The sequence below is a fragment of the Echiichthys vipera genome, assembly GCF_963691815.1.
Source record: "Echiichthys vipera genome assembly, chromosome: 19".
NCBI classification, from domain to species: Eukaryota; Metazoa; Chordata; class Actinopteri; order Perciformes; family Trachinidae; genus Echiichthys; species Echiichthys vipera.
The window spans coordinates 22,398,682-22,425,499 of record NC_139844.1 but is presented as its reverse complement, the minus strand read 5'-3'; the positions used below and the strand labels follow the sequence as shown (position 1 = coordinate 22,425,499).

Sequence of the window (26,818 nt, the reverse complement as noted above, 5' to 3'; positions counted from 1 at the left end):
CCTGTCTCTCTCTCTCTCCCTCTCCCCCTTGCTCCTCGTCTATGCTTTAGCTGCATGTCGCTCAGTCAGTCTGTCAGTCAGTTAGTGGCCCCGGTCCGCTGCGCCTGCGTCCGCCTCCACTGCTCTCCAAAGCCGAGACGCGCCACCGCCGCCGTCAATGCGGGCATGACACACTGCTGGCAGCAGAACTGGGCTTCCGTCAGCCTGCTTTCAAGCAGATTACAATAGGAGAGGAAGAGAAATAAGAGTAGAAGAGAGTGAAGTGACTAATTTCTACCCCTGCCGTGCGTCGAGAAGAGTAGATGAGTCAATGGCAGGGGCACAGCCTGGAGTTCATGCGCTGCAGCTCAAGCCAGTGTCCGTGCCCGAGATCCTAAGAAGGGGCAACAAATTTATGAAATGGGATGATGTAAGTAATGGCGAGAGAGACCGGCAGTGGATCTTTTCTTTCTTTTTTTCCAACTGGCGGGTGTTTTCTGCACGCTTTATTTGCATGCACATAGGATGTATTACACAATCCATAGGGTGCTCGTGCAACAGTAGCCAGCAGATGTAACTGTCCGAGGAGAGAGCACTGCATGCGTTCGGCTCTCTGGTAAACGGTATAAAGAAATGCAGCAGATGTAGTGCCTACTGACATGCGCTTTGTTTACATTTCCCAATTTACGATGTGTGTGTGTGTGTGTGTGTGTGTGCGCGCGCGCATGGGGTGCACGTTCTGGCAGTGTGTGAGAATGTGCGCGCTGCTCATTAAATAACGTGAGATATTTGAATTAAAGCTCACCCCCACTCCCGTTCACTGGAAACTGGATTTTTTCTTTTATCAATTACCTAAGATGAGCGTATCCAAGCGCGGATCGCAGCGTAACCAACAGGCAAGAGTTGAATAACGGTCATGCCTTTTTTTTTTCTGTTGTTGTTCGATTTGTTGTCATCCGTCCGTACTACTGGCTGCCTCGCTGTAGTGAAATGACCTTGATTAAAATTGATTGCACGCTGCTGTTGAGGAGCCGGCGAAAGCACAACAGTTGTAGCCTTCGAACAGACCGCGATGGCGCACTGCACCTTCTCCAAATCAACGCATGCCTCCAATAACACACCAGAATGAACCTATAGCTGTTGCACTTCAATTGGATTCCAATAGATAAGTAGTGACCTTATTGTGTGTTAATTCCACCCCCTGTTACCATAATAACTCTCTTTATTCTGAAAGGGACTCTCCGTGGTATTTCTTTCACACCTTTCAGCAAACCATCTCATTTTAACAGCTGGAGGTATTTATTGTGCATCTTTATTGTGTGAGCATTTGAATATGAGCGCAGTCAAGATTGCTTCCATTCTGGGAAACCGGTTGCTCTTTTCCCTTGATGAAAATACAAGAGTATGTGCACCTGGGACCGCTTTTCGCAGTACAGTTAGTGTCTTGTGTAAAAGTGGGGAACAAAAGAAGAATCAAATCTCATTTGTGGATTGTAAAGGGTACATGTAGATCAGCGCAGGCGTTCGAGTGTTGGTAATGTGTGATATAGATTCATGAGATGATCCTAACAAGTACACAGTGGGATAATCATATCCAGCGAGTTCAGGTGATTCAAGCACAGCGCAGATGGCATTAGTGAATGAGTGTTATGGGAGTGTGAATGTGGTCAGTACAGATGGCAGAGAGGAATTTATGCACACTTGCAGACCTACCACTCTGTCAATCATCAATCTTTACGCTTAGATAAGAGGACCTGAGTATTTCCTTAACTTGTAAGAGCGCTCACCCCTTCAGCTCTCTGGTCGGTATGTTGTAAGAGGGGGGGTGTGTGAGATGTGAGTCTGTTTCCCCTAACAGCCATGTTTGTGTACTGTAGTTTGTACATGTGGGCCTATCTCCAGAACCAAATGCCCACCAGGCCTTTCCTGTAAAAACACACCCTTGAACACAGGCGTATACACAGATACTTTCTCTGTTTCATTTCCCATGCACTCCTTCCTTCCTCTTTCCTCTTCGTATTATTTCATGGAAAGAATCACAGAAGAATACCTAGACAGACCTAGAGAGATGAAGCTATAATATTTTCTCAGTGAAAGAGGATCGAATTAAATCATTTTCTTCTTTTCCTTAGCTGTGGCTGTTGGGCTCCACTCTAACACCTCTCAATAGGAAACCGTGTGCATGAGAAGAAGGTTTTTTTTTAAAGTTTCAGTGAAAATTACAGATTTTGTAACCCTACTGAGCATTCTGTGGAGGCAGAACGTGTTTTATTTACTGAATAAGGATTGTATACTGTTCTGCAGTGGTGGACTCTGCCTGATGGGCTGGGTCAAAAAGAATAAAAAGGGCACTAGCTGCATGCGGTGAGGCACCAACACACAGAAAGTATGTAGCCTATATGGCTCTGCATCATGTTTTCTCTACTGAAGGACACCCTTGGAAGCACTGCATCAACCTGGAGGGCATTTCATTATGTTTTCTCCACTGGAAGGGCACCCCAGGTGGAAATGTATCGTGTTTTCTCCTTTTAAAGACACCCTGAAGGGCATTTCATCGTTTTTTCTCCACTGCAAGGGCACCCTTGGGGTCACTTCATCGTGTTTTCTCCATTTAAGGGTACGCTGAGGGGCATTTCGTTGCGTTTTCTCCACTGAAAGGGCACCTGAGGGTGCACTTAATCATGATTTCTCTATTTAAGGGGAGGGCTGAAGGGCATTTCAAGGGAGGGAACTTCTACACATTTTCCATACTAGAAGGGCGTGATGTTTTTCTTCATTTAAGGGTATTTTAGCACTGAAGGCTTTTTTCAATAGAAAATATGTTTACAATCTTCTAACTGACTGGCAGCCCATGAAAGACAGCTGGTCCATCCAATCACCTGCCAGTTATGTTATGAAAGTATCTGCCCTGTTTCCAATGACAGCTCGTCAGATGGTTCTGTGTAACAAACCATCTGACGAGTCATGTTAGCACCCTATGGGCACATTTTCTCTACTGAAAGTGCAACCTATAGATGGCACTTTGTCACATTTTCTCTACCATCTAATGGTCTTTTTTCCATTGGCACTTTGGCCATGCATATATGCCATGCCATGACTAATTTGTGTCTCTGTTACCAGTTTAAGCGTGCTGAGTTGCGCCACGTCTAAGACACTAGAGGGAAAAACATTTCTAAAAGTGTGTCAGCTCTTCCCATTTTTGTAGATCAGACTAAATTTCTGTGGTATGAAGTTTAGTTTCTCTCCTGCGTTCCTGTTTGGACTTCCAGACTTACTTCATTTTACCATCCATCCCTGAATCCACCAGTGCTGTACTGTATGAACAACAGCCATGTGTTTTTAGGTGCAGAGTGTCTGAAGCAGACTTCAGCAAGCACTGCCTGGCCTTATACAGATGAATAGAAAAGCAAGAAGAAAACCTCTTGGAATGTTTGTGAGATCCCCGAAGTCCCAGACCTCCTCAGCCAGACAGATGCGCACCTACACACCTTGTGTTTACCACTTGCAGACAGCTGACTGTTGCTGTGACTCATGAAATATCTGGTTGTGGTTTAAAACTACTGCCTGGATTGTATTATAATTTGCTGTCAGTTCAAATGGCGCCTTCAGCACCAATGGGCAATACTGCTTTCTGTTAAGAGGAGGATAGACATCAAGAGCCTTTAGGAAAGGGACCTGTGTCTTAAAGATCACTGACAGCGACAGGATAGATGTGAAGATGATGCTAGGTACACGTAAACAAAGATTTTTTATAATCTTAGGTTTGTATTGTATTGAATAAGATATAATCCGCCTCCACTGGGGGATGTAAATCCCTTAAAAGTAGTAGACTATGTCATTAGTATACAAACTGAAATGTGCTGCGCTCGCTCAAATCTCCCCTCTAACACCCCCTCAGGTGATAGCTAATGGCAAAAGCTCTTCACCTAAAAGATACATAACGTCTCCTGCCTGGCATCGGCTCCCTGAGGGTGTTTGTACTTTTGCGAGTCAGTCACTAATCTCATCTTAATTCAGCAGAAAAGCAGGCTGCTGCCGCGTAATGTCTTCCCATTAGTGACAAATCCTCAAGATAGTCAAATGACAATAAAAAGAACGAGAAGCACTTCTCCGGAGGTAGCAATCTCAGCAGATCACTCCAAACTCTAATCCACAGTGTTAAGTGAGTACATGTGTTTTTTGTAAATGTGCAGACCCATGAGAAAACATATACTGAGAGTGCATAATGGCTTAATGTCTTTGTAGTGGTGGCCATGGAGAGTGAGGATATTAAGAAAGACGCTGGTGAAAATGACTTCTCATACATCATTAGGCAGATTCCCAGTGCTCTGAAGTCGTCTTCTGTCTGTCTGTCAGACACCACAGACAATCCATCGGTATCAGCATTGTCCCCACTGAGTAAATTCATGACTTTGTGTGTTGGAATTATAAACAACTTACTGGAAAATGACTGATCCAGCTCATAATCATTTTAACAAGTTTTCAAGGAGTTAGTTACGTCTTCATGGAGGATTAAAAAAGATATGAATCTGCAAAGGCTAAATTAAAGAAATTGGATTGTAGCTGGGGTGGAGATCAGAGATAACGGTCTGCTTGCAAGAACTGCAAACACGGGGCTTTTTCCCTGCCCTCAGGCTGTAAGTACTGTGTACGAGTATGCCGCATGCGTTCAATGGTATGAGCTGCGTCTTTTGTCATTCAATCAAGCCTGCAAAGATTGTCCAATCATGTGAACAGGAACCAAAACGATTCCTCCTGAGTAATAGATTTAACAGGAATGATGGGTTGCCATACCAATAGTCACGATCGCAAACGGCTCTAATGCGGCAGCTTACCATTTCCAGCATCAAACAAGTTGCTTGTTGACTTTCCGCTCACTTTCCTTTTTTCTTCTTCGTCTTTCACTTTCAATTTTGCCATGTGTTCAATTCAGTATTGGTCTACCACGGGACCACAAATTGTAAATGTCCCAGCAAGTGTATGGAATGATTTCAAAGCGATTTCAGAGTATTGATAGTTGCATGCATCTCAACACAGACTCCTCCGCTGTCTGCTAGCTCCCATCTCAACCCTTTCATGGTATCCCAGTAATCCTACACTGCAAGTCAAACAGGGTCGCACCCAAGTATGACAAGCGCGTAGCAGATGCAGACCATTAGCTATGTCTCCCAATGCTGAGATAGGGACATCATTAGAAGCCTCATGAAGACACTTTGAAGATTTTCTTGCTCTGTGCAGCAAATGCGGTTTCCATCTCTCTGATCTCACAGCCACGGCTGATTGAGGAGGACAATATGCTACTGTTGTGCTGAACCACAGCCACTGTGGACACACACAAAAAAACCAAAGGCTCTTTCTTTTTATAGAAGCATCCAATAATATCTGGTGTTGCCATGTATGCCTCAGGGTCAAACTCTGTGTGTGTGTGTGCTTGTGTGTGTGTGTGTGTGTGTGTGTGTGTGTGTGTGTGAGGCTTAGAGACGTCTGTATGTGGGAACTGTGGGAAAGCATTTGTCTATTACAAGAAGGGGGAATGGAAACATCAGCTGTGAAACAACCTGCAGTTTATGATTGCAGGCGTCTCAAATGAAGACACACACACACATGCACACACACACACACACACACACACACACACACACACACACACACACACACACACATAGCAGGCCCCTTGGTCACTTGTGGTGATGCCAGTTCATTGTGAGAAAAGTACCCTAGAAGGAAATGATTGTGTGCATGCTTACAACATAAACAACACTTTTAATGTTATTTCCCATTCTGGTATGCAAGTGGTATTACAAGCACAAGGCTTTGATCCTGAGAACTAAATGAATTGGTTTGCCCTGATAATATTCTGCCATACACACAAAAGCATGCACTCTTGTAAAAACAGACTCAGACACACACATTGACTCCAGATGTCTTTTTTTTCTTTGTTTTCCTTCAGGATTCTACCACTGTGACCCCGGTGACTCTAACAGTCGACCCCAAAGGTTACTTCTTGTACTGGACTGACCAGAATAAGGTGAGACATTGCACACCACCGTATCTGTTTTGGCCCTGCAGAGCCTTCAAGCTTACACCTGTAAAGTCACCTGAATCTCTTTTTTGCAACATCAAACGAGCATAATGCTTTGAGGTTACGTTAGATTACGTTCATTTAGCTGAGGATTTTATCCAAAGTGACTTTCAATAAGTGCACTCAACCATGTAGATACTACCCAAAACTTGCAAGAATCATGCCAGTACATAGAAAATGATCTTAAGTGCCACCTTTTGGAGAATTTTTTCTTTATGTGTGTTTTAATGATTCATGGACCAAGGTGCAGACTGAACAGGTGAGTTCTCAGTCTGTGAACCAGGACAGCAGGTACCCCAAATAAGGCATTCCACCTGGACTGAGCGCTTACACATATCAGACTGGCTAACACAGTGCACTGCTGGATAGTTGGCATTGCACTGTGGTAAAAGTGAAGCTGGGATGAACTGTTTTTTGCTGTTCTTCCTGCATATATGTTCCTGGAGCCCCTGATGTACCGATGCTGTAATCACTCATTCACTAAGTGAAATGAACGAGGACGCTTGTGTTTTTCCACAGGGCCATTGTCCACCTTGAACGCTCTTAGTGAGTAGGAAAGAAAGTCAAGCCCAGTCTCAGTTTCAGTAAGAATCTTTGGTGTCCACCAACGCACGTACTCCTTTGTTGTTGTCTGTACCCTTCTCTTTTTGTGTGGTATGATTCTGAGCAGGCGTCAGCAGAAGGGAGGCACCAAAATCGATTGTGTCTACCAACTGTATACAATATCATCTTACCTCACATTGTAGATCAGCTGTCAGAGAATGGATTTCTGTAGTATTTGAATCATGTTGCTATGGAATGTGACAGTGCTTTATGCTCGAAGAGCCGGTATATTACCACAGCCAAGGTTTCCTTTGTTCACAGACAATTGGCTGAAACTGTCCGACTTTTTTAATATACTGCTGTTATTGCGTGATCTAATAGTCATCACCATGGCAACACCATTAGAATTCATATTAGGCGTTTCCGTTGTAATAATAATAGTACGCTTAGTATGATTAAAGAAAGGATGAGAATCACTCTGATAAGTTTGACACGTTGAGTGGTCGTGTCCACTTGTCACTGTCGAAATAGCCTTCAGGACACTGACCCATCTTTCAGTCATAATCACAGCAGCGCACCAGGGATGGTTTCTCACTATCCATTCTGACTTAAGCCACTTAAAGAGCAGTGCTGGAAAAAAAGACGGAAATGTGAACTGCTGCACCTGCAGTACTTAACTTGACACCTGTGAGAATATTCATTAGTGCATTGTGTTTTTTCTCTCCCTCCCAGTTATGGCAGAGACTTTCATAATAACCATGAACAAAGTTGTGAAATTTTAGATATGGACGCTATCAGACTCCGTAACCTTGTCAAGCATGTGACCTCCTCTCAGCTTAACCTTGAAAGTGTGTACATAATTCACGGAGGCTATTCCACTTCAGTCAAGTTGTCGTTTGCGATGTTTGTTTTTGTACTTACAGCTTCTGTACAAGTCTGCTGATCCAGAGTCCCTGTTCTTTCAAATCCAATCCACCTCCAAATAGCTTGACCGGGCATAATGTGTTCCTGTTCTATTTGTGCGCATAACTGTATCAGCAAAGGCAGTTAGAGGTAGACTAATTAATAGCTATCATTGATTTTATGTTTGCCTAGATGAGGGTATTTCCCTTCAGCCATACCAGAGTACAGAAAGGAGTGCTGACCGAGACTTTACCTCTGCACTCAAACCTCCACACGCAAGCACGCACATACACTTGTCATTTATGAGTGTACCGCTACTCCCATTTGGTAACAGAGAAAAGATCCTATTATGTTGGCAATCTACTGTAAATGAATACACTATATGTGGAAAAAGACAGGGTTGTTTTTATACAGGTCTACTAAACAATCAATGAGGAAAGAGTCTGTGAGTGTCTGGAGAGAGACAGACGGAGCCCTTTTGGCTTGGCTTGGCTTGCGTGTGTGTGTGTGTGTGTGTGTGTGTGTGTGTGTGTGTGTGTGTGTGTGTGTGTGTGTGTGTGTGTGTGTGTGTGTGTGTGTGTGTGTGTGTGTGTGTGTGTGTGTGTGTGTGTGTGTGTGTGTGTGTGTGTGTGTGTGTGTGTGTGTGTGTGTGTGTGTGTGTGTGTGTGTGGTCACCAGCGAGTGTGATTCCTCACTAAGAGAATTGAGAGAGGCTGTTTGGCATCAATTTGTCATTATTTCCTGTGCCTCTGTCATAAGGCGAGGATTTTTGAATGATGAGGCGTTCGCGTATGTGCGTTTACGGGTGTCTGTTCCGTCTCTTAGGAGTGAGGAGCAGTCCTGCCGCACACATAATAACTCAAATTGATACCAAGCGCTGCACCAACAAAACTCTATTAGGGCATAAAGAAAGGCATCCACTATATTCCACAGTGCCACAGTCGACACAAAAGTGTGTCTGTGTGTGTTTGTAAAGATGTCTCGTGTCGTGTTTTAGATCACAGTTATGCATGATGGCATTGCACATCTGTTCAGCAGACCAATTTAAACAGGCCACGATGCGGTGTCCAGTTGTTATGTGTGTGTTTGTTAGAGACTCAGCCTGATGGCCTGCCGAGTAAAAGCATTCCTCAGATTCTTCAGAAGCACAGCAGAACTGTACTCAGCGTGCCTACTGCGCTCACTTTCAAAGACACATCATCACTAATGGATACTTTTTTACTCTTACCTGTAGTTTCACTTTTTACTTTATACTGGAGGCCTTGAACCAGGACTCATATCATACTTTTTATTAAATAAAAATATGTTTAGTTCATATCATTTAGTGACTCATGCTGTTTAATATAACATTTTAAGGCTGTGAATAACGTGTCGGCCTTGTGGAGTGATGTGATTTGGACTCTGGTCACATTCAAGTCATGAATTTCCTTACTTTTGATTTGAATCAAATACTTGTACCTCGACCTTGACTTTAATACCAATCACCTTTTAACTTAGCATGACTCCATATCCCGCCAAAGCCTAAAGATGAAACAAGGTATGAAATATCCAGCCAATTAACGCTTCATTTTTCTGAAACCGGATAATCTCTGAATAAAGCTACAGTCTAAGTAGGAGTGGGATGGAGAGATGTAGACAGACAGAAATTGTGTATTGGACTATCGCATTAAAAAATAAAGACTATGCTGGGGTTATAATAAACAATCAGCAATGTTTAACATCAACATACTGTATAAAATATGGATGTAGTCTCCATGATGTCACTCAACAGTTTCTGAATAGCCAAAATGAAGCTCAATGTGGTTGGCTCCAGCTGTCGCCATTGCCTGACGCTGCCTAACTCCCAGTTAACGATGGCCAAAGAGGTGGAGCATGGATGGAGCTGATGTGGGCCTACAAACAGCAACGTTAGCTGTCTGTCATTGTTTGGTGGCCAGCAATCAAATTACCTCTTTATTAGAAAAGAAACTTTCCTCTGGACTTTATAAAAGGTCTGGAGACTTAACTGTGACTTGCAGATCAGCGCCTTTGTATACAGTATGTTGACGTGTGTGACTGAGACAGAGAAAGGGGATGGGTGATAGGATGTCATTGCTGCTAATCCTTAGGTTTGTCTTTTCCATCTAGTCATGAGTTCTGCTGTCAGAGTCTGATCCAGAGGTGGATTTCAGCCATGTTTTAAGGCCAGAGAGGGAAACATTCAGTTTTGACGGCAGTGAAGACTCAGTGTCCATTCTGTTTAGGCTTGATGTTCTTTGCCTTTTCTTCCTGGCTAGCCTTTTAGTTGATGACTCAAGACTCAAGGATTCCTTGAGTTTCATAACTTGATGATGGAGTCACAGTGAGTCGTGCTGACAATACAGCCTCCGCTTCAAAACACACAGTGTTCTGTGGAAGACTGCAATGAGATGTTTTGATTCTTGATTAAGTCCGTCAGGGTAATCAAGGTGACTTAACGATGGCAGCAGCCCAGGAGACAAGCTAAGACACCCTGGATTCAGAAATGTGATTTTTGGCTTCCCTCTCTCCACTAGTAAACATTTGCCAAAACAGGAGCATGAACAATGCTCCTCTTGTGGAAGATAGTAAATATAGTCCGATATGTTGACGTCTCCCTTTCCTTTATCCCCCTGGATAAAAGCAGGTGTGGATTCTAGTCTCAGCTCTGTCTCCATTTCCACACACTGCCATATTTTTTAAACAGGGCTCTGCTATGTAAACTCCTGCACTCATAACTCTCCCATGTTTGTGTGTGTTTGCTTCAGAGTCCATTTGGCTGACTTTTGTGTTTCTGATTGCTCTCTACTTCACCTTGAAAGACCCACTCTCTCTTTTATACACATACGCACATCCACACACAATGTACAAACACTTTCACAGGAATATTTTTTTCTGTGGGTTCAGCTTAATCTATTCATATGAACAATGCACAATTACGTCTAGATTGATTTTCCGCCATTTTGAAATACAAATCTGTATTTTTATTTGGAAAGTAAATTCTACTTAAAAGTGTTTAGATTTTTGATTTCCCGTACAGCTTTGCTATAGCTGGTCCTAAACCTAAGTTTACTTAAATGCTGTGGGCAGGGCTTATATAACAAAATAGGTCTTGTCTTCTAACGCTTTGGTCTATTGCTAACACATTTGGCCATGACAGATTTGGTGCCACTGATGTGATGCGGTAGCAGCCTCATCTAACTATAAAGGAAGGAATCTGTGTACGTATGTATGTATGTATGTATGTGTGTATGAATGACTGTCCTTTGCATGTCTCAAGAAACATTGATCCACTTGAGATCACACTTGGCAGGTGTATTGCTATGTTGAGTGTGAAGTTGATCAGGTGTGAGGTTCTCGATAACTCTGCACACGCTCTGAACGACAACATTGCGAGCGACAATACGGGGAACCAAGAAATCTGCCCATTTTGAACACGCACTGCAAAAGTCAGTAACAATAACATCATCATGTGTGTAAACTCCATGTAAATGAATACCACTCTTGTCAACATAAACCCCTCCTACATTAGAAAAACTTTAACTACAGCGTCATAAATGTTAGAAGGAAGCCACTGCATCCTATGGAGTATCACTGTGAATCATCAGAAACTAGTTATAATTCAATAATCAACACATTATCCATGGCTATTAAATAATAATCCACAGGTGAGGAGTGCTTTCTCTTATTTGAGGAAAGTACATCTCCCTTAAGAGGAACAAGGAACTTGAATATACTTCCTTGGCTTCCTTGTTCAGAGTTGTGCAATAACACAAATGTTTTGAGTGTTGTAACAGTTTTGCGTCAGTGACTTTGGAAAGGTCAATTGCACATTGCTTTTGTTAAACTGTGTTGATGACAGGTCGACAAAATCGTAACGCTTCCTCTTTGATAGAATGATTGTTTGGCGCCTACGTGCAAAGAATTTGCTGTGAGATACTTGATAAGATCCGTGTTGTACTGACATAAGTCACTAAGTTGCCACTCTCCACTATTGTCGACTACTTTACATATACCAGTTACAGTGCCATGGTAACCAGCGATCAGCCTGAGGTATTTATACCCGGCTCTTTTGACCACATTTGCATACATGTTTAAGTCATGCTTCAACTGACTTGCTTGTATCAACAGAACCGAGCGACCGACTCAACATTCATTCACCCACACACATTCACACGTGTAGGCACCTACAGCCACATTCCAGTGAGCTCCAACCAGGAACAGGTGCTTCTTTCGTAGGTTAAAAATAATTTGTTGGTTGATCCTGCATCCAAGGCGAGGAGCTATTCAACACAGAGAGGTGGACTGACTGAATTAACAACCTTTTGGTTTAGTTACCATGGTTGCCAGGCGACAGCACACACCTTGGAAATGTCACATTCTCTTTCGGCCCCCGCTCAAATTCTGGCAAACGTTGCCGCTTTGAAAGTGATATCATTTTTCTTTGTGTGTGTGTGTTATAACAAAAGGTTAAATGCTTTCCCTCAAGAGATATATATTTCCGTAGTGTGCCGATTTCAGGACATTCACTGGACAAGCGCACAGCATATGGCACTGAATGATGTTCAGAGGTGAGAGACAGTTCACCCGGGGGCCAAAAGCAGATTCAGACACTTGGCAGCCGGTGTGTGTGGAGAATATCTGAATGAGCTCCAAAATGACCTGAACCAGAATGTGAGTAAGGCTGTTTTGGGTTCATATTGAACCTCACACCTGATGCACAAACACACACACACCCTCCTCTCTGGGCTCTGTCATACCGGAGTTCACACATCTGTTTCCCCCAACACAGCAATTTTCTATGCTTGCCGAAGCTGCCGCTCCTCCACCTCCTCCGTCAGCACTATATGGTAGCGAGAGACAAGGCGTAAATCTGCAACCAATCTACTGAAAGTGAATTGTGACCTCTGCCAAGTTATAGCCTGGCACACAGAGGGCCTCTTCCATCTAAACCAATCGTGAGAAACAGAGGCAGAGGGTTAGACAGAAAATCAGAGAGAAGAGAAAATCCTGACCATGATGAACAAAATGACTTAGTCACGTCCCCGTAACTTAACAAGTCACTTTCATGCGACATTAGCATTTTGGTGACATGATTTAGGCTGACATTTCATTTTGATTGGCTTTTTTGGAGATTGGACCAATAATTATTTCAAAATTAGAAACCATTCTCATCCGAACTCGTCACTGGATGCTGTGTCAGGACTCCCTGGTGTCACTTACCTCTGCACTTCAAACTGTGACGCTCCACTACGATCGCTGTTTTAAAGTATGTTTGTAACGTAACTACAGTGACGCACGGGACACGAATGGGACACGAATGGGACACTTTCCCCTGGGTTAAAGGTCTGTGTTTGTTTGACCCATCCACCTCCCCGATCTCCTCCCTACGCAGACTTTGTCGCTCCTAATTCTGGAGCATTTGCTCTGAGCGTCAAATATTGCCACAGAGTTCACTTTACAGTCGAAAGCCCAGTGCGTTTGATAACTCTACGCACCCTTGAGAGCAGAGGGCCGTGACAAAACAGTGGTATTTGACGCCCTGAGAATGAGAACAGGCTGAAAACTGATATACCATTGTGAAAAAAATTGCCCACTCAACACACCTGTCACGTGTGACTTAGCAATAATTATGGTTTTGGAAACTTTTCATTTACAAACCTTGCAAACATGTTTTATAATAATCAGTAATATCAGAATTTGTGATTTTCTTCTCATTTTGTTTCGTTCATCTCCTGTAACTCATCTTTATTCCTGGCCCAGCCCTTCAATCATTTGCTCTCTGACTCATCGTCATTACACCTTTACATAGTTGGATATCAATTAGACACGACTATTAAGCCTTGATTTAGCTGCTCCCCAGCGGCATCCACTCTTTATCAATTATTTGTCTATTAATGACAGCCAACACGTCAAAAAGCAGCACAGTACTGAATCCAGAAAACCATATTCCATATCACATTGCATGAGTTTGGTTGTGGGTCATCTAAAAATGATCAGTTTCCAGGGTACACCTGTCAATTCAGTTACATTTTGGACTTCATAGAAACATAGTTTTATTGCTGCAGTTAAAATCTGATTCTGTCAGGATCTGCACTGTATTTACATACATTTTTCATGCATTTTCACTTGACAGATCTGCCTTTAATGCTGTTCAGGTTTCATCCGAATGACGGACAGTATTCAGGTCACAAAGTGATTTTGAAGACGTCTGATGACCTCTGGATCTTTTGTTTCTGCCGTGCACAGGTGATACAGGATGCATTTCAGAAGTGTAAAGTTAACCATAGTTACCTATCAGCACTATCAGAGTCCATGGTAAACAATTTTACTTACTTTGCTACACTTGCTGAAAGATTGGACTTGATAAGTTACGGACACACGCAGCACTGCTGATTGTCCTGTTGATAGATTCAATGTCTGTACTAAAATCAACTTGTCATGCCACATGAAAAAATCTATTGTGTGTCTTCAAACCAGCTTTCAGTAAATCAGCAAAATGATAATTACAGTACAAAATCATACTGGTAGTCACCCTCGCACAACTTTGCTCCCAAAAATACTGACATCTAGGTTCTTTGTCAGTTTTTTGCCATATTTTGTCCCATTGAAAGCTGACACAAATCTTTCCACTCAAGGTAAAATTGCTATAGGTGCTCTGACCATACAGTTACCTACGGTAGATATCAGCCACACAGAGAGGGTAAGGCTTTGCAATCAACCCTGAATGGCTAAAGCTTACAGCAAAAGGTCAGGGTAGCGTTATTGTTGTCTGCCTTAGATGTCGCTGTACTGAGTCTTTATGGATGTTATTTATTGGTTCTTCGTTGGTGTTTGTCACTGTTGCCACTGCTGCACTTAAATATTATGACAGTTAAGCCGCCATGTTACTTGAGAACAGCAAATGTAAAACAAGGAAAGCTTTTTCCATCTTGGTTTTTATTAGCCGCAGAGCTCCCAACCTAAATAAGGAGAATGTAAACGGTTGATCTGCTTAGCGGGGCAGAACTGTAATGTAGAGAACAGGGGCCTGTGTATGTGGGGACTCTATATCAGAGCTGAGAGTCAAAAGCAGAAAAAGAAAGGTGTTAGAAGGAGAAAAGCGTTGCCAACCTCTTTTGGATTAGCAGTTCCCGGGTGACTTCAGAAGGCTTTGTTTGCGCTTGAGTTAGTCTTGTTTTTCTCTTTGAATTTCGATTAGGACTCCTTTTCCACTGCACTTTGCTGGTCTACGGGCAGACAAATACGTGCTCGAGCAGGCACGCACACACAAAGTAACACAGAGGAGGAGGAGGGACATGGTTCTGTTCATTTCCTCTCCTGAACTACTCGGAGCTACAGATCCGGAAAGAAGGCTTTTTGTCTGTTAGAGCCTTTTTGGCGGATTAAAGGCTCCGCCGGTGCCAACGCTGTTCAGTGTGAATCTCAGCGCCTCTGCTGAGTTTGCCAGGTCAACGAAGGTGACTCGGCGATGGCAGCAGCAGCAGCAGCTCTGACTGGGCAGCTCAGACACACTGGATTCAAGTGATAAGCTCAACCAGTCACATGACTTATAAATGGTGTAGCAGTAACATGATGATAATAATAACAACATGTAGGGATGTACAGAGGAACACAGGAAATAAGACTATTATAGAAATCCATTAGAATACTCATTTCATTTCAATCATCTGTCGAAAATAAATAAACAAATAAAACTCTGAAGCATATATTAGTTATTGCTGATATAATGCCTTCATAACAAAATATATCATAATAAATACTTAGGCTCCTAGACTAAGCGCTCGTGTTTTATATGAATTACAGAAAACAGCTCGCGTTGGCCCAATCAAGGGTGCTCTGTGTGACTGGCTGTTTTAAATGATGACAGCAGGGTGAAGAGGATGATTAAGCTTCTCATTGTCTCATGGGTCCAGGTATTTATAACATCTTTGCCGGCCTATTTCTGGTCCGCTGATTCAAAAGCGATCTCTATTATGTTGATTCATTTAATTTGACACAGAATGTTCACACAGAACGCAGTTTGACATTGAGTGCTCAGGATTTGTATGACGCAGGTGTCGCACGCAGAAAAAAAGCCGAGCGGGAAAAGGCAAAGTGAATAAAGAAACACAGACGTACCTTGGATGAGGTCGGCTAAAATAACCACGGTGCCTTTTCCTTTGGCTGTCTCGTTCTAATCACTTGAACATTGTGAAAAAAAGTAAATCTCTTATTTCACGCGTGAAAAACAATTAAGGGGGCCTTTCCGGTGCCAAAGAGAGAGCTTAATGAAATTTTGATGTGGAGCACTGAGATGTATGGTTAACGGCGATGTCGGTAAAATGATGTTATCTCTGCTCAGTAGACTTCAGTCAGCAGAAAGGTCTTTGTTCATTTCTGTCTCTGTGCTTCAGTCTTTTCCTCTCTTGGTGCACTCTGTCATAACATGCTGATTACCTCGTCGTTGCTACCCGCCCGCTTCAGTTATTGGTTTTGGTGCGGTGATAAGACGCCGTGCTCTCAGGGTAACCACCCTATTTCACACCAGTCATTTTATTTTCTTGATGAAACGACAGCCCGCACTTTAATATTAACAACTGGTCTTGAAAACTAATTTCACTCTTATCTCTACCAGCACCAAGGAATATAACGCTACTATTCATACATCCCATACATTAAGCGTTATCCTCCTCTGTAACTGGGAGTCATTTCATCGCAGGCTCACATAAGCTGAGGCAAACATGGAGCTTTACCATGAAATGTCAGAAATAAGGCTCTGGAGCTCGCAGGCCCCCGGGCAGTAGCTTTTTCTGGACTTTGGGCTAGCCAGGATTTGAATAGATTTACATGTGCAGCGGAGGCCGGGCTGCTGTTGTAGCTGTCAGTTAGATATTTGCATGGCTGCGACAGAACGTAGGTGTTGGTCGAATTCTGCATCACAACAAAGCTGAATCATTCAGTGTCAGCTTATTTATGCTTGTTTTTTTCTTCTTCTCTGCAGTGATTTGGCAGTGCCACCAATCTGAATCAGTAACGGCTGCAAGTAATGCACAAGAGTCAGAATGTCAGAGTAACACTGACCACTATGACCATTAAAGGCCCCATCATTGTAGAAAGTGAGATTTCCATGTCTTATTTGATTATAATTGAGGTTGAGGTGCTTTATTAACACTATGATATATGGAAACGCTCAAGCCACAGAAAAATGTACACAGCTCGTGTTAAGAAAGTGTTTCTTTAAACGAGCCGCCAGGACTTCTGTACAGTTGTGATGTCACAGCTATACTATATATACTGTAGGTAGAAAGTGCCGTTACAGTAATTTCCCGGATGCAGTGACAGTGAAGAGATGCTGAAAGCACAGACGCAAAAGAAAAGCTGACCAATCAGAGTAGACTGGGCTTTTATTGGGAGAGCTGCTTAAAGAAACAGGCGCTAAAACGGTGCATTTCAGACAGAGGATGAATGCAGGTATATTTGGACATACAATGTGAGAACAATTTATGTGTGTTTTAACATTAAAGCATGTAAACATGTTCTAGTAGAAATCCAAAATACAAGTATGAACCTGGAAATTTGCATAAAATGTATTCTTCTTATTCTATTTTACTCTTTGCCTCTGACTCTGACCTAGAGCTGCTCAAATTTTGCTTCCAACGATTATGAATATGAGATAATTGAGATAAAAAAATTGCTGTGCCACATTCTGTTTCACAATGATGCTCTGGGTTTTGGCTTGTGTTATAAATTGAGTGCACTGCTTTCCTTTACAGTGGTGCTCTTTTGCCCGCCTTTGTGGATTTACTGAATGTTGAATATATGTTAGCGAAGTGTTGAGAATATGTTTGGGAGTTTTCAGTAGGTGGAGAGAAAATCAGTTGCAGCCAGAATACAAGGAAGATGCTGGATTCACTTACTTAACAACGACAAACCAGCATGTTTCCTTCTGTCAGCGTGTGCAACTTCCATGTGCTGCCAGAGTAGCAGATAAAACTACTGGAGTGAGATTATTTTACAACAAAAAACACTGAAAAATAATTCTTGTGCTTGTAATCCTACTCACTCACAGGCATCACCGGGGGGTAAAAGCCACCCAACGCATCCACAACATCCTAACATCAACTGCTTAAATAAGGGAGCTTACCTTTGTTCCCAGGGTCCTATGTTCCCTGCTCTGTATGTGACCGTGAAACATAGGACCCTTTTGTTAAATACAGGGTCAAATGTTCCCTGCTTTTCCCAGAAAGTTACGGTTAAGGTCAGGATTAGGGACAGGGTTAGGACCCTGTCCCTAACCTTAACCGTAACCCCTAACCCTAACAAAATGCTGAATTAAATCAACGAAGGCATACACTTATGCACCCGGGGAACATAGGACCCTGTTTGGGAACCCCCTTAAATAATTCAGCTGCCTAAAACATTACCACATACTGTATATATGACATATAGACCTACTGAAATAAGAATATAGTTTTAAAACTGAGTGAATTATTATATATTGTTATTGTGTTATATATTTAATTGATTTATATCATTTTTTGCATTCTTTTTTATTTGTTTTTCAATTCAATTATATTTAAAGTTCAAGAAGATACACTGATGAAAAGACAGAGTTCAATAAATGTATGTTAAAAAACTGTGATCGCAGCGTTGACCAAAATAATCATGATTATGATTATTATTATTATAACAAATGAGCAGCCCTCCTCTAACTCCTCTATGAAACCACTGTTTTTGTGTCATTTATTTTCTCCTATCCCTCATTTGCACCACTGTGAATGATTTTGCGTGACTCGCTCGAGTGTCGGCTGATGAGATGCTGGCTTGACATTGACATTGATTGTTATGGTAACGGTCAATAAAATGTGTACATCAGTGGTGAGGATGGGATGAACTGACCTCTGGGCTGTAGAGTCAGAAACCAGAGGTTACAGTCGGTCACAGTAGCTTATGGATCTCTGATAACTGTTTCTCTGAGTAAGACACAGTGCAGCTTTTATTCACCGATTTGAACTATTACTTTTAATTACACTAAATTGATTACAGTTGAGAAGTTATGGGTTAGACGTTTAAACGCTGATGCTACCGTTAAACTGACCTTTAAAATCTGTGAGCGCTGGTTTATGAGGCAACTGGTACACAGAGACCGACTCTCTCCCTCTCTTCTTTCTTCTTCCGTTCCTTTCCTTCCACTTCAAATGCTAACCCAGCCCAGTTGCCATGACAATCCAATCCATGCAGCTTGTTTTTTTGATGCTGCAAAGTACTCCCTCCCCCCCAACACCCCCCGCTGCTGTGATTTTACTGCCTATCGCTGCACCAAGCCAGGTGGCTGCTTTCCTCAGGGAGCCCTTTCAAATAAAGGCATTCAGCCAAAAGACTTTGAAGTCCCGCCGTAGACAAGCTCTCAATAAGAGAACACACTTCCTTCCTGTTTCATCCCAGGCTTTGACAGGGAAGCTTAGCCAGAGCACAACCTCATGTTGCAGCGTTAATGCTGAAAAATAAATACATTTGACTCTAATTTATAATCCTCCATCCGACTCATTTCTTCCCCAAATAGAAAATGCCACAGACTCTTGGTTGTCAAATCGGGGGACTTGAAGAAAATGTTCAAAATGAGTGACTGAATTCATTCATTCATCTTCAACCGCTTGTCCCTGTCGGGGTTGCGGGGGGCTGGAGCCGATCCCAGCTGACATCGGGCGTGAGGCGGGGTACACTGTGATGGCACATAGAGACGTACAGAGACAGACAACCATTCACACCTACGGGCAATTTTAATGTCATCAATGAACCGAACACCTGCATGTTTTTGGACTGTGGGAGGAAACCGGAGAACCCGGAGGAAACCCACGCAGACACGGGGAGAACATTCAAACTCCACACAGAAGGGCCCCAGTCGGGATACGAACCTGAAACCTTCTCGCTGTGAGGCGACAGTGCTAACCACTACACCACCGTGTCGCCATAGTAACCAAATTGCGTTACTGAAAGCTTGTCAGTGGACAGCAAAGAAACCCCCTGGACAGATTGTGCTCAATCGCAGGTTTAAAGATAGGAAGAGACAAGCACTCATATGAACAGGCAAACGCTCGCATGCACGCTTACAATGCACAACTTGATTCAAAGGCTTGATGGAGAAAGACCTCTCTTTTGTAAAGCAGTTCAGTTTACCTTTAGTCTCTGACTGTTCAGTGTAGGTGAGGAGTTCACCCTGGTGATGAAGTCCCCTGTCTCCTCTCTTTCATCTACACTGAGAGCAGAGAGATGAGAAGTGAAATTGAAGACATAATTGTACGTCTTCAATTACTCCTGTCTCTCTTCGGAGGAATGATGTAACATTTGCAAAAGGTAAAGACAGCTTTGATGACAAGTCCGTGTAGAAGAGAGAGAATTCAAAGTGTTACTGCTCTTTCATGTTAACTTTAGTAAAATGGTTATTTTTCATCTGCTGACAGTGGGAATGTTGATCGGAGAACTACAGTATAATATTGAAGTGAGTAGTTTTGTCTTTGGTTTTAATGGTATATTCATTTAAGGTCCCAAATCATTCTCATTTTCAGGTTTATACTTGCTTATAGTATGCTTTACTGTTCAAAAATCACATTATTTATCCGTCTGTCTGGGTATACCTGCATTCACTCTCTGCCTGAAATGCTCTGTTTTTAAGCCCCTCTCCAGAAAAAGCCCAGTCTGCTCTGATTGGTCAGTGTTTCCAAGTCTGCCGCATCTGCATTAACCCTCAACATCTCTGCACCAGCATTGAAGCAGGAGAACGACTGTAACAATTCAATTCAATTCAATTTTATTTATAGTGCCAAATCATAACAAAAGTTATCTCAGGACACTTTACAGAGTAGGTATAGACCACACTCTATGACTTATTTATGATTTACATAGACCCAACAATTCCCCCATAGAGTACGGTGGCGTTGAAAACCTTCACTATAACAGACAGGAACGTCAGACAGACCCAGCTCTGTGGAGGACGCACATCTGTCTGCACCGGAGAGAGGAAGAAAAGGAGAGAGAAAGAGAGAAAAGACAGACAGATGGACAGAGAGAGACAAAGACAGAGACAGACACACTTCCAGTAACTATAATAATATCTATAGTAATGTGAATATGACTTATATGTTATGGCAGTTAATACAGCAGAATAGTAGGAACAAGCACAGCTAAGGTGATAGAATATAATAGTAGCAGGAAGCGTCATGCAGGACCATGGCAGCAGGCACCACCACGATCAGCAGAGACCTGAGAGACGACAAAGAACAAACAACACTGTATCTGCACTTTCTACCTATCTATAGTTTAGTTGTGACATCACTGTACAGAAGTCCTGGCAGCTCATTTAATGTCAGAGTTTCTGAATACAGAATTGTGTATTTCTCTGTGAGTGAGACTTTCATAGTATTTATACAGCACCACCACCTACTTTATCAACAAAAAATACATGGAAATCTCACTTTTTACAATATGGGACCTTTGCATTTAATACAATGTTTGTATCACAAATTGCACTTGAAGAGAAATGTACCATGTTTGACTAACTTGCAGGCGAGCAGCATTTTAAGACCCTTTGCCTCCGTCAAGCGACTTTCTTGCCAAACACACAGAAAATCTAGTACATTTTATCAGTGTGTAGATTGTTGAACTATCTGAGTAGTCAACAAGTTTATCAGCTTCCTGGTGAGGAATGCTGAAAGAGACTTTCAGAAAAATCTATTGCTAGTAGAAAAATCACTTGTGGTTTTAATGTCTCCGGGTTAAAGTGCAGATCAACATGACGAGCCCCTTCGAGCCTCGCCTTTTCTTCTCATGGCAAATGTAATAACCGTACTATTCTTATTCAGTCTCGTAACACAGCACATACTGTAGGCACTCTGCGTGCATTTATTAACCCTGTTAATATGTAAAGAGCTGACATTTAATACTTTAAGCTGTTTTTTTTTTCATATCAAGTGAAAGGCCCTCAATACATTCTGTTTAATTGGTTTTGCTACGTGAATCAGGGCAGTAGATGGTTTTCACCCAAGTCCCATTTGCTAATTGAGGCAATTACAGGCATTTTTGCTTTCAAACAATTTCCAGGGCTTCCTGCACATAAACGAATGACCAGTTTAGTCAGACGGGCGATCGCAAGAGGAGGTTTTTAATTCTATTTCAAAGAGACAGATGCAGAATGGTTAATGGGGTAGTAACTATAGATAATCACAGAGCAGAGACAAGTCTTGTTCGTCATTTACAACATGTTAGGAAGGGTCGCATATGCATGTGTTCACTCTCAGTTTTATTGATCGCTTTGATACAGAGTAATCGTAATAATTACATTGGATGAGCTTGTGATGTTTAAATTGGCTGTAATTCCCACCAACTGGGGTTTTCTGGGTTATAATGCCATCCTGCTGCTTTTCATTTTAAGCTGAATTCCTTTGTACTCCGCGGCAATTATCTAGCTGCTGTCTCTTCATCTCCAAATGTTCATGTCGGAAAGCTTATTAACAACACACGAGGGACTCATTTTGGCCTGTATTGTGTAAATTATTAACATTTATATATAGACACACACACAAACGGAATAAACGTTTGAAGAATGTGAATGAAATCCTGTTAAAACTATATGAAGTGCACGAAAGGACACACTCAACACTAGGCTTTACATTGAACCACAACCCTCTGTGGCAGACTGTAAATGCTTCACTGGACTGTTTTGTCCACTGTCACGGTGTTGTGTGTGTCTTACAGTGCAGACATGACCTTTCAACTCAATTTTCTTTGAATGGGAAATGGGAGTGTTGGAGTGATTTTTAGAAAGTTTTCTGCAATGCAATCATTCTTTTGTCCGTCCCCAAATTTCCCTCCGACTCCGCTCTTCCCCTTGCTGTTCCATTTCCGCTCGAGCGACTAAGTGTGTCACAAATGTGGGTCAGTCGCCTTTCTTTCACCACTGAAGTCAATTCAATTTTGGTAGAAGGATAAGGAGGTATCGAATTTAAACGGGCTCGGAGGTGTTCTGGGGGAAGGCAAGGAGTACAGCAGTCTGCCATACTTAAAATACGAGAGCCTTCCTCGAGAGAGTTATGTGACAGAAGGGAGAGGAACAACACCGCGTCCATTAGAAGAAAGGAAGAGAGGGACATGGAGAATTAGTTTTCATTAGTGCATTAGCAGTCAAGCTGAAACCAGGGTGGCAGTGAAACCTTTTACACAGATTCTCTCCTACAGCCTCATTGTGCTCTGCTGACGCTCCTATTGTCTCTGCATATGTGGCTCCGCTCCACGATTTGAATCAAATGCTTTTAGGACCTGTTGACAAACACACATAATTGCCTGTGGTTTTATTTTGAAAGAGGCTAAAAAAATGCTCTTGGCATCTGAGTAGCAATGGGTCGTAAGTAGAGCCTGACCAACACTTTGGATTAGGTAATACAGTAGTATAAAACTGATTAATGTGTTTTGTTTCTCTAGCAATGCATTAGCGCGGCCGCACAGTGAAAGCAGTTTGACTGACAGTAAAAAAAAAGAGGGATGTAAGGTTCATCTCCTCTGACAGATGATGGTAGCCTGTGTTTATGTGGAGGAAACAAATGTTACAGCACAGGTTGTACTTGTAAAATGTTGTGGTCTTGAGTTTAGGTGACTTAATTACCACTAAGCCTCGTTACACTATCAGGCCGTTCCTGAACTCCGATAGAGTCAACAAGCTCCACGCATAGTCAGGTCCATCCCACTCCGATCCCTTCCATTCCTTGATGCCAACCATGCACTGAGCTCAACATTTGTTTAATTTCTTTTAAGGTTAACACGTAGACACAGACAGAAAATAAACAAAAATACCACACTTAGTAAGGGTAGATCGTACCCAACATGTGCAAACTGCACACATTTCAACACTCGTTCAGCAGATATTACTGCAGTTTTTACAGTTTTACATTTTATATACACTAAGAAGAAGAAGAAGAAGAAGAATTACTTTATTAATCCCACACGGGGAAATTGGATTTTTTCACTCTTATTATTATACGTGTTACACACACAGACCCGAAATACACACATGCACAAACAGGGCCTATACATGCAATTAACGGAGAGATGTTAGAGCGAGGGGGCTGCCAGCGACCAGCGCCCCGAGCAGTTGGGGGTTCGGTGCCTTGCTCAACAGCACCTCGGAAGTGCCCAGGAGATGAACTGGCACCTCTCCAGCCACCAGTCCACGCTCCATACATGGTCCACACGGGGACTTGAACCAGCGACCCTACGGTTCCCAGCCAAGTCACCTATGGACTGAGCTACTTCCGCCCCTTACTACTACATGTAGTCACAATGTCAGGGAAATTTCAGATCATATTCCTACTGGAACACGTTTATAAGCCTTTATGGGTGATTTTTCATGGTAGAAATGTAGAAAGTAAAAGTGAAATCCAGTACCTAGTCAAGGATGCTGCTATGACCTTTATGTCATTTGCCTGTTGCAGGTACTGGGTCAAACTGTCGACTTCATGGTAATAATACAAAATCTATGCATTACAAGTCTCTAATGTGTAAAAAGGAGTTTTTTAACTGTTTGCTTTGCCGTTTAAGTAAATCATATTTTCTCTATCAGTTATTCGTTTTGCACTTATGCCAATGTCCCATTATCTGCTCTCCCTCATCCTCCTCCCACTATATTTGGTGTTTACTTGTCCTGATCAAACTGCTCTACTTAGAGAATGAAGTGTGAAGGGATGAGGAAAGGATAACCAGAAAGTGTCTGAGGAAGGATCTTGGAGAAGAAAAGAGACAGAGACCTTTGCCTGCAGAAAGAAAGTGAAAAATGCATTTCTCTTAGCCGTCCGCTTTGTCCTGACTTCAAAGAGCCCATGGATTGCACTTAGGAGGTGTCTAAATGAGGTGATGTGAAAGATGAGAGCCAGAGCTGCGCTGTATCTGCCACTGGCAGTGACTCTCAAAGGACTTCAGTAGAAAGCCCGGGACAAGCACACACAGGAACACTGATCACTTCCAGCCCATAGACGTGAATATAGAGACGTGGTGTGTTTGAATGTACCTTTTAGCTATGCCAAGAATTTCATTTGTACCTGGAAAGAAGAATAGAGGGATATGTTGCACAGATAACCAGAGGATACAGCATTTTTTTAATTAGACAAAAACAATATGTGACTTTGAAAAGTTGCACAGTATGTGTAGTTCCAAGTGTGTTAATTTGCATGTGTAGCGTCTGTGTTTGTGTCTTGTCTGGCTGTTAATTAACCTAATCTATCCTTTCTGGGGATTTTGCACGTGTCCAAGTATGTGTCACTCTCACTGGGACTCTGAAGGGAATCTCAGATGTTCCTCTGGAGCAGATAAGAGCCTTCCAGAGTGCCTGAAGGAAGCCACACAGATAGAAGAACAGACTTAAATGGTGTGGAGGAGTGAGGACGGAAGGAGACGGTGGAAGGGATGGGGGGTGGTGCGTTGGCATGCACGGCATGAGTGTGTCGGCTGGGGATCAGACAAGACAAGATGTGAACCGTCATCCATCGCCACGAGAGCTGCTGTCAAGATGCAAGAGGGAAGCGTGGAGGGAGGCAGGATGAGGAGGCGCAGGGGGGAGGCAGATGTCTGCGGAGAGGATAGGTGAGATGAGGGAGACACATGTCCAAGACAGCGGAGACAGAGGTGGACTGGAGAGGACAGAGTAGGTGAGCAAAGGAGGAGGAGGGGAAGCAAAAATCCAGCTAGAAGCATAACAAAGACAGAGTGAGAGAGAGCATCAGAGGATGATGGACAGATGAGGGAAGCAGCTTTGCTTTCTCTGTCATCCCACTCAGTTCTGCTATCTATCAGCGAGGAGTACACTCCCTCCAGTATCCCTCACTACACTACACTCCATCACTGTGCATGCGGGTGTGTGTTTGCACGTGTGTGTCAAACATTCGATTGGCCTAGCACGCTCCGAGGAAGATGGTGACCAGTGTGAGCCGAAGAGACGGTCACATCATCGCTCTCAGTCCCACGAGCATTCATAATGAGTTAACACAGACACTGCAGATTGATGATAGAGAGGAGTTGGATTTTGGATGTGTGTGTTTATGGTTGTGTTGCTATTACCTGATGTGCGTGCAAGCATGAACGTGCACGCCGATGTATAGAACAAAGCTTCCTGCGGCCTTTATCTCAGCATTGGTTGTTTTGTGGAGCGTGTCGGCTGCTGATAGCCACTATCAGCCACCGCCACACTCCTCCATCGCCTGGCCTCAGTGCTTTTTCCCCATACATAGCCATTCCTCCTTCATACCGTCTTTACTGCCTTTTCTCCTCTCTTCCCTCATTCCATCTGACCTCTAATCCCTGTGTCCTCTCCCCATCTGTCTGACCATGAACCTGCCTCAAACTGATTACATACATATTTATCATGTTTCTATGACTTTACACAACTACCTCTAGCTGTCCTAAACCAACCCCTGAAAAGCCCATATATTCATGTTTATGTGCAAGTAACTTAACAATGTGTGTATGGTAGAATCAGTAAGGCTTTAAGATAAATTGTTATCATAAATTTAGCCGTTCCTGGTGAGTAGAAATGTTAATGTTATCCTGATATGACAGATACCTTAAATATCCCTTAAGATCTCTACATTCTGAAGGTGGATACGTCCACAATCTCTCTATCTTGCTTACTTATTATCATCACTACCTTCCAGAGTGATTGGTAGAGTATGTACCTACGTTTTAAAAACCTGCATAAGTCTGAGGAAACTAGGCTCAGTCTTGGTCTTGGAGGGTAGACATGCAATTGTTATGTAAAGTAATGGGACTGTTCAGGCACACAAAGCATCATACCCTCATTGTTTATTGCTGATGTCATTGCGCAGTTATTTGCATAAATCTTAGAGATCACTAAAATGAGAAGCTGGTCAACCTTATATGTCACCTTAAGCAAGTGAGCATGAAGTTGTTGCTATTGTTAGGAGTTAGAGGTTAGAGTTCCTCTGCTTTCTTCTGTCTTTACTTTTCTTTTCGTTAGAGAGATAGTTGTATGTGTGGTTACGCTGTGTGTGATAAAAGACATCACTGCCAGAGTGCAGCAGGTGTGGGGAGCAGCACTGAGTGCAAGGAAACGCTTTGGAAGACATTTTTTTGTGGCTTTATATGCCTATAGGTTTTTTTCAACAGGAAATGTGGTAGAGAGCAAATTGCCATGGATTGTATTGAACGCCAGGCCGCTGCGACTCACCCTCAGTATATGCATCCCTGGGCTTGCAATACACAGTGTGTGTGTGTGTGTGTGTGTGTGTGTGTGTGTGTGTGTGTGTGTGTGTGTGTGTGTGTGTGTGTGTGTGT

The 26,818-nt window shown here is 42.7% G+C and overlaps 1 protein-coding gene across 4 annotated transcripts in view; it reads left to right on the top strand.

Annotated features, from left to right (window-relative positions):
• The first annotated feature begins 242 nt into the window (after window positions 1-242).
• The window catches only part of plcb1l (phospholipase C beta 1-like), a 125,957-nt gene continuing 99,381 nt past the window's right edge, over window positions 243-26,818 (top strand). For all 4 annotated transcript variants that reach the window (XR_014593635.1, XM_083933589.1, XM_083933590.1 and 1 more), the window contains exons 1-2: window positions 243-409; window positions 5,930-6,007. Coding sequence is in view for 3 of the 4 variants with exons in the window: in XM_083933589.1 (XP_083789715.1) it covers window positions 311-409; window positions 5,930-6,007 (177 nt within the window). In the remaining variant the exon portion in view is untranslated. The remainder of the gene's footprint in view (window positions 410-5,929; window positions 6,008-26,818) is intronic.